General features: G+C 34.5%; 1 protein-coding gene across 4 annotated transcripts; it reads left to right on the forward strand.

Annotated features, from left to right (window-relative positions):
• The first annotated feature begins 1,136 nt into the window (after window positions 1–1,136).
• LOC120269014 (probable ADP-ribosylation factor GTPase-activating protein AGD14) lies at window positions 1,137–8,996 on the forward strand. Of its 4 annotated transcripts, none has more exons than XM_039276301.1 (13): window positions 1,137–1,612; window positions 1,769–1,830; window positions 3,986–4,073; window positions 4,146–4,207; window positions 4,285–4,381; window positions 4,716–5,156; window positions 5,256–5,813; window positions 5,960–6,094; window positions 6,172–6,285; window positions 6,896–6,973; window positions 8,143–8,272; window positions 8,344–8,389; window positions 8,467–8,996. In XM_039276301.1, the coding sequence occupies exons 1-13, from the start codon at window positions 1,517–1,519 to the stop codon at window positions 8,519–8,521; spliced, it is 1,962 nt and encodes a 653-aa protein (XP_039132235.1). In that variant the 5' UTR covers window positions 1,137–1,516; the 3' UTR covers window positions 8,522–8,996. The 4 variants fall into 4 exon arrangements, with proteins under 4 accessions (XP_039132235.1, XP_039132236.1, XP_039132237.1 ...); XM_039276302.1 differs by having other exon boundaries at window positions 8,188–8,272; XM_039276303.1 differs by having other exon boundaries at window positions 6,023–6,094.
• The last annotated feature ends 4,153 nt before the right edge of the window (window positions 8,997–13,149 follow it).

Consider the following 13,149-nt stretch of genomic DNA (forward strand, 5'->3'; position numbering starts at 1 on the left):
TAATCATTTACTTGTATAACTAATATTTATGATTTTGTTAGAAAATTAATCACAAATGTGATGAGATGTATATTATTTACTTGCAAATTCCCTAATCATGTATTAACATGTTGGTAACTAATATATAGGTCAAGAAATAATACATAGACGCCATGCATTATTCTACATCATGATTGTCATTTAATGCTGTTCAAAGTTTGGATAGCAATATATACTGAAGATATATAACACTAGCACATGTCAGTATAATGCTTGGCTTTGAACCCGGACGAGTTGCTCCAGATGAGTTTTACAAAGTGAGGGACAAGGTGCTGGAGTTGGGAAAAGAGGCAAAGATCTGAGTGGGCGTCGGCGATGGAATGGAAGAGGAGTGGGGGAGAGAACCTGTAGAAGAGAGGGCCAACTTTTCGGGAATGGAGGAGGAGAGGGGGAGAAAACTAGATATTTTCTAAAGTATACATCAGTTATTACATAGCCATCTAACGGCTGATGGGGACATCCCTTGAAATGAATTCCAGGGACATCCTCAGGAAATGAATTTCCATCTATATATATATATAGATATTTTAAAGACATCTATATTTTTACTCGTCTCCCTTCATTAGTTAAATAGACCTTAAATCAAATTAAAAAGTCTTGTCCAATAACAATAAAAAGACAAACAAACAACCCATTGCCAAATTATGAACAAATAGATCCCATCATCTATCATTTTCATGCTGTTATCTTCAAATCAAATCATTAATTAACACAACTTATTGCTTTATGGTGCTACAACAAATGGATCCGGATTTCTAATCCAGATCCGACCCGAATAAACAATTAAAGTCCGAAACCCGTTAACTTCTCTGATTGCATGTCCATTTCAAACGGACACATCTGCAAACCATTTAACAAGATCTAATATTTCAATCTATACAGCGAAAGCTCTATCCCATCTATCATAACCGTCCAAGGTAACAGTAACTCAATCTCAAAGCATATCTGACGGCTATTATGGCATATTGGGGTTATCACTGTTTGATCTAAAACAGCAACCAAACCTTATTTCGAAGTCATACTTTTTTACTTTTTGGTCCTTTATCTTTTTTCGATTTAAGTTCAAACGGTAAAGAGAAAAGGAATCATTTAAAAATCCCTCTTTCGTGCTCATCGAGGGTTGTCCATTATTGCTCCATGAGAAGAGCTGACGAGAAAACCCTAATTGAAGGCCATCTTCAGCTCTTCTTCGAGACCTCCTGCTCTCTCTGAGCCCTAAATTCCATCTGAAAGCTCCTTATTTCGGTTGGTTCAGTGGTAGAAGGCTCCGATTGCGGTTGTAGATGCTTGATTAGAAGCCGGTTGGAAGCTGAGGCGTTTGAAGTTCCGCTTTGGGTTTTCGGTTTGGAACCCTAGAGTCGCAGCTCGGATGTGCTTTTTATTTTGCTTGTTTTTTTCTTCGGATTAGAAAAGAGGGATTGGTTTGGTGGTTTTTTTAGGTAAGTTTGATTTGATTTGGTTTGATTTGTGTGCGGAGATGAGTAGTAAGAAAGAGGAGGAGAGGAATGAGAAGATCATCAGGGGGCTCATGAAGCTTCCTCCTAATCGGAAATGCATCAACTGCAACAGCTTGGTATCTTTTTTTGTTTCTTCTTTATTTTTTGTTCTGATGTATTTCTAGGGTTTTGGTGTTCGGATATTGGATAAATTTTTAATCTTTTGTTAATTTGTAACTTTAGTTTTCGATTTAATGATGTTTTGTTTTTCTCTATACATAATCTTTGCTCAGGGTCCACAGTACGTTTGTACGAATTTCTGGACATTCGTTTGCATAGCTTGCAGCGGGATACAGTAAGTATTTCGCATTTTCATGCTATTTTTTGAGATATTTCGGTTGGAAAATTGATTGCTATTCTCAGTAGGAAATCCCTTAAAACCTTCATTTCATGACTAAGTAAAGACTTTTGATGCTCACTTTCTTCATATAGGTAAATTTGTCTACAGTCTTTCTTTGTGTTTGTTGAGTAGGAATTTCATTAAGTTTTGTATAGGATTTGGATGTGTAATTAGAAAGTAGCATCTTTATATGCTTTTAAGGTTATTATAGTGAACTGTCCATATTCTCAATGTTTGTGGCAACCTTTTGGAATGGAGTTGTTTTAGGAGTATTTAACGGGTATGATGCTTGTTAGATTTATGAATGCTTTGCATCGGGAAATTTGCTATGAAGTGCATTTAGTTATTGTTTACTAAGTGAATTATTTTAATCTCATTTGAAGTATTTGGACTAGCCAACAAATTAACTCCAAGTCTAGCCTTTCAACTCATGTTGCCAAGATTATGGATCAACATGTTTGATGACTCGAGGCTAAATGTAGTCTCAGTAATAGTAAGTAAAAGGCTTTTTGGCTTTTAGTCTGATTGGTGTATAGCTTGGTTCTTCTACTGCATTTGGAAGTGTTAAACTAAGACATGTCATTGGGGCTCATATCTTGTTCTTTTGCTAAAATGTTCAAACCTTCTACGAGCCTAAAGTTGATAAGCATAGCCTTTTTTTTTTCATAGGATTGTAGGGGTTTCTTTCCACACAATTTCATAGAAAAACATGCTGTGGGTTGCAAAAATTCTAGATCATTACAGGAGCGCTACCTTTCTTTGGAATAAATAAAAAATCCCACGAGGTGGGCCCTGCCATACCTTATTAATTCAAGAAAAAAACTGGAATCAGTGAAACTTTTGCTTACCCATCTTTTTTGTTATGATAATCAACACACCCCTCTGTTAGTTATAAAGCTAACGTTGGACCCTTTTTAATTCGTTTCATATTCAAAAGCTCATATACAACTGGTGTGGAGAGGTATTTTTTGAAAATGAAATCTAGTTATCAAATTCATAGGAAATATTTGTGCAATCAAGAGGTTTCAAGTTTGTCATTTAAGTTAGCATTTTTCAAAATGCTAATCATCAATAAATTTCCTGTGATGTATGGTTAAACACGCTCTTGTTCCACATATTACTTGAAATCTTAATTAAGCTTGTTTGAATAACAATTGAGCACCTCTTGTACTCAAGGGAACTTTATTTGTGCTTCAACATTCAAAGGGAATTGTTGCTGGCCATGTATAAAGAAAATGATAAAGATTGTAATGTTTATAATTTTTTATCACACCCTTTGTATTGTATCAATGAAACAACTAATCATTTCTATGGTTAAAAATACTAATACCTTACAATTTTGTGATGAACTAGAGCTTTTGCTTTTTCTGAATGACAACTTCCTTGGACATGACATGGGGATGTAAGGTACATATAGTAAGAAAAAACAGTGGAAAACAAAAACTGGCTCACAAAAAGTCAATTAAAAACACATTTATTGAGGAATGATCAAATAAAAATCCTCTGACTGTAAGCAGCTAAAACAAGTGAGTACCTTTGTTGAGAGAATCCTAGGTAGATTACACTAAATTTAGTGCAAAGGTTAAACTATGCTTTGTCTGTTTTGACCGTTGCTATTTAGAGATTGTTTTGGTCCCTCCAATAACCACATATGTTAGAATTAACCTGGAAATTACTTTTGTATTAATTATCTTTAAAATTTTTATCATTTTCTTTGTTCCATCATGATCATGAAATATTAGTGTTTTATCACCTTTTTTTTTTAATGGATTTTAATTTGTACTTAACTCCTTCTGCTTGTAAATGATAGCCTTATGAAAGGGATATATTTTTTCTTCTAGCGTTTGATTTGTGCCTGTTACACATTTGTTTGGAAAAGAAGACTCTTTGCTTTTAAAATGATGACTATTTATTAATCTCTGGAGCTTTGCTCCCATCTCTCTGTCATACACCTGTCTGCATGCCCATGCAGACGTGTGCACGTGTGCACACACAAAGTGAAGTTATGGCGTATACTATCACACAAGATTTGAGCAGGCGATCTCTCATTTGGGCTGATGCCAATGAATCTAACTTGTCATCGGTTCTTATCTGTTTCTATGGTTTACAGTCGTGAGTTTACTCACCGAGTAAAGTCAGTATCCATGGCAAAATTTACCAAACAAGAAGTTGAAGCTCTCCAAAATGGGGGCAACCAGGTACAGTTTATTGTACTTATTTGGCAGAAGATGAGTTGCATTGGTTGACATGCATTGCATGATTGTATGCAGCGAGCAAGAGAAATATTTTTGAAGGATTGGGACATGCAACAATTGAGGTTGCCTGATAGCAGGTTTGAGGATAGTTTTTTCCACTTATCTACTTAATTTAGTGACATGGAATTTCTTATATAACATATTGTCTTTGCAGCAAACCTGACAGGATCAGGGAATTCATTAGAAGTGTTTATGTAGAAAAGAAATATGCTGGTGGGCGATCTTCTGACAAGCCACCTAGGGACACACAGGTAATTTTGCGACCTCAATTTTTGAATGAAGGATTCTTTTTTTTTTTTTGGTTCTTATGAGCTGTGTGATCTTTCTGAATGGTTGCTTCGTTCTTCTTCAATTACCAATGTTTAAATGCCAAAAATATTGTTTGTCTTTTCTCTCAGCTTTTCAGAATTAGTAACAAGGTGGCAGGGTTTTTACTATATTTACTTAATTGGACGTTTTCCTGATGTCGATTCTTGTAGCCTTCTGGCTGGTCTGTTGGTCTTGATTTTGATGTTTCTATTGCTTAACACATGATGCCATTACTACTAGTCTAAATCTACTTTTCGGTGTCTATTCTCTGTTCAGAGCCTTAAGAGTCATGAAGATCATAGGCGGGCCAGTTCTTATCATTCATACTCACAAAGCCCACCCTATGATCATCAATATGAGGACAGACGTTATGGAAAGCAGTCTGGTATGCTTACTAGAAAGCCAGGTTCAGACAGAGGACATTATGAAGGGAAGTTATCCAGTTTTATGTATAGCCCTGGGAGTCTGCGTGAACAAATGTATGAAGACAAGTTTGCCAATGAGAGTTCTGGTTCAAGGATGTCAGACTACTCAGCCTCCACCACAGGTGATCCATTTAGATCTGAAAGCCAGTCACCGAATTTTCAGGAGAGTATATACAGCAAGCCCCCTTTACAGCAGGCAAGAGATATTTTTGTTGAAGATTCTCAACTTCAGTCACTGAATAGACATAAAACAAATGTGAAGGCTGATTTAGATGGAATTCCACGTCCAAAGGTTGGGCTTTTGTGAAAATAATTGCTGTATCTATTTTTCGTTTGTCCAATTGGTTAGGTTTTATTTTTCTTCTTTTATTTACTTGATGGATTCCTTCAGAGAAGTGCATCTTCGGGCAGCTTTGGATCTTTTGATAGCACGTCATTGAAATCATTTAATTCGGGAAGCTTAGTAGATGTTGTCGTTGAGCCTGATAACTCCGGCAAAACTCAGCAACTGGAGACTTTTTCAGTTTCCTCTATATCTCAGCCACCTCCTGTGCTTACTCCAGAGCTGGACCTCTTTAATCTACCTCTGATGCAAGTTGCTTCTCCAGCTCCATCTATAGACTTGTTTCATGATGTCAATCACAATAGTGCACCTGCAGTTCCTGAGCAAAAACCAATGGTTCTTCCATCACCAGAAAGTGGAGGATGGGCTACATTTGATTTACCTCACAGTGTCAGGCCTACTTCGGAAGCTAATTCAGGAATCTCGACTACAGTGGAGCCTGTTGCTGGAGGGCCTAAGGGGAGCATAGATGTATTTTCATCCATGCCTGACCAATGGTTTTCAGCTCAGAGCTCTGTGCCTCTTACATTTTTTCCTTTAATTGGTGATCAGTGGGATACAGACCTTGGTAAAGTCAAAAGATCTTCTGACCCTAAAAATTCTCAGGTAGAACCTTTTGATGAAATTAGAGGATATTCTTTATTGCCCATTTCTTCAAGTAGGTTCTGTTCAGTGCTAGAGAAGTTGTTTTAGTATTTTAGCATATTTCTCTTCTGAAATAATAACTCATGATTTTCATGGTGTTTTGCCAGTCATGGAATGCTTTTGATGGTTCTAATGGTAACACTCATAGCTTGTTTGACCTTCTGCCAAAGGGTAATGAACTGCAGGTTCCAATGCATCAGCCTCCCTCTGATGTTCCACTTGGAATGTCAAAAGTTCCAAAGGTACTTTTGTTTTCTTGTTTCTTTAATAGGTTAAACTCTTTTAGCCTTTTATTCTTAGAGTTGTGAGCAACTTACAGGATTCTATCGACGGGTTTCAAATATCACCTGCCAATGATAGAGCCCCTGATCTTAATTTACCATTCAATGGTGTCCCAGGCCCATCTTGTCCTCCATCAGTTCTACAAGAGACGGTTTGTGCTTATTCTGAAATTTGGCAATGTCTATATATTTCAATTCTCATCTCCATTTTTTTTTTTGGGGTGCTCTGCATGGAGGTATATATTAAAGGAAAGTATTAATCTATTTAACTTATCAATGAAGTAACATGATTTTTCTGGGCTCAGTGAACAAGTTTAGCATTAGCATTTTCACGGTCTTATGGAAAGCATGTACTAGTTTGAGTGTATGATTGACCATCAACATTGAGACTTAATTAACCACAATTATTGGTTCTTGGTTCATGGTTCAGTGAACAAGTTAAATATTACAGTTTCATTGACTGATGGAAAGCATGTAGCAGTGTAAGTGAATGAATGATTGGCCATCAAGGTTGGTCTGTTAGTGGGCTTAATTTTCCTAATTGAGCAGTATGTTTCCTTAGTAAAATATCATAAAGAAATTTACTTCTTTGGAATTTATATCTCAAAGTCAGGTCAATTATTAGACGCCTAGCAAAACCTTATATGTGTTTAGATGGCGTTTTCTTTTGTATATGGCCCTTATGACCATGTATTCATGTTTATATTACTTGTGAGTATTCATTTTCCCCATCTAGTCTAATCAAATGATTATGCTTCACAGGTTATGGCCACTCATCATCGGAAATCAACAAATCCTTTTGATATTCCAGATGATCTAGAAGTACAACCTAACAATATGGTATGCTAATTTTCACCGGTTCACTTTTTGCATTTCATTAGATAGATTTTCTAGCGCAAAGCCTAAGAAAGCACTGGGAAGAAGAAACATTGGCTATAGCATGAAAATCTGCTAACTATCTGCCCTAGCGATTGTGGGAATTAATCTTTGATTTCAAGGAACAAGAATGCCCTTTTGTTATTTTTTATTTATTTTGAGTCTTTACAAACTAACCTTCTTGAATGTGATGTTTAGGTTGATTGCTTTGTTTTGTTGGACCTTTGTGTTTTTCATATTACCAGTGGTAGTTTCTGAAAAGTCATTTCATTGGCGAGTAATTAATTCAAAATTTATTGAGAGTACTTGGGTTTGTCACACTGCTCTTTCGGTTGCTCATCAATTATCCTCCGGAATGTTATATTTTTTAGGGTTCCTATTTTATTTGAAGTATTCATTTTTATAGGAGTGACAAATTAATCACAACAAGCACTTTTGAGGGTCAGCAAATTGAGAATAGGTTTTTCCCCTCATATTATGATTTATGTTTCTTGATATTGCTCTGTTGAGAAAAAAGTTTGGTGAAATGTTTTTCTGTTTCTGGCTGTCTTGAGTTTCTAAACAAGCTGAAGTGGACCAGCAGTTTGGCACCTTCTTGTGTTTTTTATTTTGGTAATTGTTCGCTGGTTCATTGAGTTTCTAAACAAACTGAAGTGGACCAGCAATTTGGCACCTTGTTTTTTAGTTTGGTAATTGTTTGCTGGCTCATTGAGTTATTATAGTCTGAAGTATTTTCTTTATCCTATGATGCTAAATGATATGTAAACCATGTTTTTGGAGCATTCAAAATATCCATTTTTGTATGATTGAGTATCCAGGTGAAATGTACCCTTGGTCGTTCAGTTAGGGCTCACATTTATTTTTATCTTTGATTGGTGCTTAATGTTCCTTTATGAGGGTTGGTAAGTAAAACTATTTATTACTTGATTTCATCTGTTAGACTCAAAATATCAGAGAATCATATTTCATGTTTCAGAATGTTAGCTATTCAATGGAAGTTCATAACCTTTGGTTTCTTTTATGGCCCAATCAAAATTGAGAACCTTGAGATACTACTCCAACTATAAGGAGGAAAGCCGGGCCATATGTTTACTTCTAAATATGCTTTTCTTTGCTTCTCTTTCTTTTTCTAGTTTCTGGACATGAGCTCGTTACAAGCTACATTGCCAAATCCACAGTTGCCCCCTCCTTTTCTCGAGGCATTGTCTGAACCATTCTTCAATCAGAACTCTGTCAATGTGCATGTTTCCTCCCTTCCCCTAGGTAACTTCGTAAATTATTATCACTTCGAATGATTTCTAATCATTCTACTAATTTTCCCCTTTGGTTGTCAGAAGGATTGCCGTACATAGGAGGGCAGGTTCCAGGTTCCCAGTTGCCGTAAGTTATTTTAACGTGCTTGACTTCCGATATCCATAATATTTATTGTTATACTATTCTAATGTTATCCTCAACAGTAACGTGGCTTCGCAAGGGTCAGTTGCATCTATTGGTGGCAATCCTTTTGCATAGAGAACTAGCACCAAAAATGTCTTGAGTCATGGCTTAAACTGTTGCACAGATGACAGTTCAACCATCAGTCAGCAACATAATTTAAATCTACATTCCTGTCCGCCTGTCTCTTCATGAAGCCTAAACCAGAATTTCACATGTATGGCGCCTACAGCTTTCAAATTGGTTTGTTGTGCCGGCTGTACTCCATCCTTCGCTGCTGATGAATAATCAAGATTATGTAGATCACGACATTTCTGGCTGTGATGGTGCCACCATATCAGTCATACGTAAAGTCACACCAATTCTATGCCAGAAATACAACTAAGATTATATGTATTTCATCGGGATAGCTTTCAGTTTGGTTAGTTTCTTTTTAAATGTTAGGAATCTTTGCTAAAATGTTGTAAATTGATGGTTAAAATCCGCTGCCTCTTGCTTGATGTGTGGCACTATTGTCTTCTTTTCTATATGGAACTATCATTACTTTTGTGCTTGTGAATCTTGTTGCTGGTTATTGTGCAGTCACAGCAACCCAAGCAAAAAGGGCAAAAAAAAAGGGTCACAACTTACTATTCTTAGCTATGTTACGCCATAGTGAAATGTTAGTTAGTTGGAGCATGTGGAGTTGGTCTTTCGTCAGATGAAGTGAATGTGGTATAAACTTTTGGAAGGTGATATTTTTCAGTGCATGAAGGACAAATACCAGACTTTTGGGATTGGTTCTTGATTCCCAAAGGTTATTTAGAAGTATATGTTGGTGATCTGTAATTGGTAATGAGGTATTGAACCTAAGGTTGGATCCTACCAGAAAGATAGTATATTATCTAGTTAACTGATACTTTGAAATGCAAATGAACCTGCTGAAATCAGAGGAACTTATTGGTTTTGTATTCCTCCATTTTTGTTATCACATATGGACAATTTGAGTGTTTTCTTTGATTATCAATGAAATTTTATCTATTTTTTTTATGTTTAATTGCAACTGCGAATCTATGTAAACTATAAATTTTAATCATATGTTTTTGCATAATTTATTTTTTGATTTTTTTATTGTAGAATATTACTATTGCTTGGCAATTGTTCTAAGTGTAAAACTTTTTTTTTGATATATTAAGTAATTAAAATTTTTCTATTGCTTTTATTGCTGTTAGTATTTCGGTATTTATATTTTGTAGTAGTTACTTTTGTTTGATAGGTATCACTATCATATCTATTTATTTTTTCATTCTTTTATGCTAATAAATATAGTAAGACTATATTTTAGTATAGCTCTCGAATCTCCTATTCGTTTGATTCTATAATTAAATAACTACTTTGGGTAGGTAATTCTAATTGTTTAAAAATTCTTATTTTGTCTTTTATTTGTTAAACTAACTTTATATCTTCATTATGAAAACGTCTTTCTCTTGTGTGATTTGTCTTATTATATAATAATCTTACTAGTTTGTTTAAATTTGGTGTAAAATTTCTAGTGTAATTAGGTTTTTCTAGGAATGATTGAATTTGTTTTTAAACCTTTTTAATTTAACTGGCATTTCTAATATACTAGATGCTATATGTTTCTGTGGCTATATTTTTCCTTACCTATTATAACACTAAGAATCTCAATTTTTTTACTTCCAAATTTTGATCTTTTCTAATAATATTAAATCATTCTCCTGCCATTTTTAAAAAATTATCAAAAGGTAATGCACATGTTCTTTCGTAGATTTGCTAAAAACCAAAATGTCATCTATATGAATTATAATAATAAAAAATATATATTTTATAAATATATCATCCAATTTTTTTTTGGAATACTTATGAAGCATTCTTTAATCTAAAATGCATAACAGTCAATTCATAATGTCTATTATGAGTAATAAAGACAATCCAATACCTACTTTCTTTTGCACAACAATGATATTGATGTCGTACTTACACCCGGAGATATTGAAAAGCAACTACAACTTTCGGGAGCACACATGATGGCTACCAATTGGAGGTGCAAGACATTTTTTAACTGTGGAAGCCAACTCATTAATTATGGGAAATAAGACCTTGAAAGTATATGTGGAACAAGAAGTCTTACTTCCCTTCTACCTTGGGAAATAAGACCTTTTCCAAATTTGGCAATCATTATGCCGGCTACCAAAACACATATGAAAAAAGTAAACGCCTGGATGCGCCGATATTCTTTTGGAGATTGTGATCACATTAGCATTCCTACTACTGACTTGATGCTCAAATCTTAACAAGAAGACTCTATTACTAGAGATGCAAACCCTCACCTTGCCTTGCGGTTTCAGCTCGTTTTTTTTAAGGCGGGCCGGGGTGGGTTTTTTTTTTCTTTTGAAAAATCAGGGCAAGGCGGTTTTGTTAAACAACTGCTTCAAAATAGGCCTCTTTTAAGCAAATTATGTAATTAACCTTATATTTATTGTAGGTTTTTTTTTGTTATTTCATCAAGAAGCCATCGTTTTTGACTTTTTCTCCTACTCTTATAAAATATAAGATTAATTCCAATTTTTATATAAATTTAAATATTTAATGTATAGATAAATATAAGTTAAAAAAAAGTAACATATAAAAATTTAAAAATAAAACTTAATAGATCTAATGTTTCCATTTTCCAGGCCTTTCCCAACCTTTCCATTTCCTTTTCACCTTTCACCATCTTCTCTCTTCCTCTCTTTTCTCTTTCTCATATAAACCTAGCAGCCGGTGATAACAATCGGAGTAGAGGTGGAGGGATACCACGACGACGAGTACCTTTTGAAAGGTACATGCTATCGTACACACCCCTCTATGACCACTTCAATTTATGATTTAGTGTTTCTAATTTTTTTTTTCTAACTTTATTACTTAGATCAAAATTCAGTTGCATCGGACATTGTTTCAAATTGTGAAGGGGAAGATGATATCAATTCCATTGCTCTTGATTTGGTATAGTATGTTTATAATTTATTTATCTTCTCTTTATTCTAAATATCATATAGTATTTATGCAAACATCTATTTTTCATCTTGTTCTTGTAGGATTGATGAGCTGAGCATTTTTCATTTAAAGGAGCCAGCTAGATTCAAATAGAGATTTCAGAAGATGTGCTTTATTATGCTTTGGAATGGATTTCTTATATATATTTTTTTAAAACAAATTGCAACATTTGGGATGAAACATCCTGTTGGAGTTATTGTGCTTTTTATGTTGTTGAATCTATAAACTAGATTTTTCATATTTTAAGATGGTAGATTATCTTTTAATGAAAAGAATGCATGTTGGAGGTTTGAAAAAGTTGGCAGGGCTGGATAGGGAGCGGGGGCAAAGAAAATCAGTGGTAGCGGTTGTGGTATATATTAAGAATACCACTATTTAGGCAAGCAAGGGACGTGGGATGGTTCAAGAGAGACAGGGATGGTGGAAGCTTGCCCCGCTCCAGCCCTACCCCATTGCCATCCCTATCTATTACCACACATAACATTGTTAACATAATTGAAGACTGACCACCTTTTTCGGCCATTCCTCTGTCATAGTATGTGTGGGTGATGGGTTATGTTTTTTTGTCAGTGATAGATAATGTAATATGTAAAAAGTAGTCAAAAGATACTTTGTAATAGATATAAAAAGTAGCCAAACTCCTACTTTAGGATGATGTAACATGGCTTGTCACATCAAGTGGTTTCAAAAAAAGTATAAGTATCCATGGTTTTATAATAGCATTATCTCCTTCTATATAAAGAGAAGTTTGTAACCATTTGAGATATAAATAAATGCATGAGCCTTTGAGTAATCTTCTCATCTCTCCATTCTAACCTCTTTCATAGCTTCCCATGTTCCACTTCTATAACTCTCACAACCTCCGCAGTTATAAGAGAGCATGATCCCCCTCCCCCACATTTGTTATCTCTAGATTTAGGTACATAATCAATTTCATCATCATGCATTAAAAGCTGATAAGGCTTTGTTGTTTGAGCATGGTAATCTTGACATAATATTTGGCGTTGTATGGACACTTGTCAAAGTTGGGTGGGATAAACAGGAACTCTAGATTAAAAAAGCCTTCTTCCAAATCTTAGGGGCGTTTGGTTTGGAGTAGTGGAGTGGGAATGACTCTTTACATTGGGTAAAGCATTTGTTTGGATGTGGAGTAATGGGAGTGGGAGAGGATTGAGGAAGGAGTGAAGGGGTTGTGGAGGGGTATTCACAATCATGAGAAAAATGAGGGGATTCTTGATTCCTTACTCATGAAATGACTATATTGCCCTTGTGTAAATACATATCTCCAATTTATAATTGATTATATAGATTAGCTAATTAATTATTTATTATAATATTAATAATAAATGTGGAAATTAATCAATATTAACGGCTAAAAAAATAATTATTATTATTCATAATATATTTATTTAAAAGTATATTAAAATTGGTAATTAATTAATTATTATAGTTAATTATTTGCTAATTATTGATGTTAACAAAAAAAAATTTGAGATTTGGTGACTTATTAAAATTAAATATTTATTTATAATAATTAATTTACTTTAATATTTAAATATTTTTTAAAAACATAATCCTCACAACTCATTTGTATAAAGGGCATAATAGTCATTTTATCATATTTCCCTTTTTTACTTTTCTCATTCCCAATAAACTACCTCTTCAATCCT

This window comes from Dioscorea cayenensis, chromosome 9 (assembly GCF_009730915.1).
Source record: "Dioscorea cayenensis subsp. rotundata cultivar TDr96_F1 chromosome 9, TDr96_F1_v2_PseudoChromosome.rev07_lg8_w22 25.fasta, whole genome shotgun sequence".
Classification (NCBI taxonomy): Eukaryota; Viridiplantae; Streptophyta; class Magnoliopsida; order Dioscoreales; family Dioscoreaceae; genus Dioscorea; species Dioscorea cayenensis.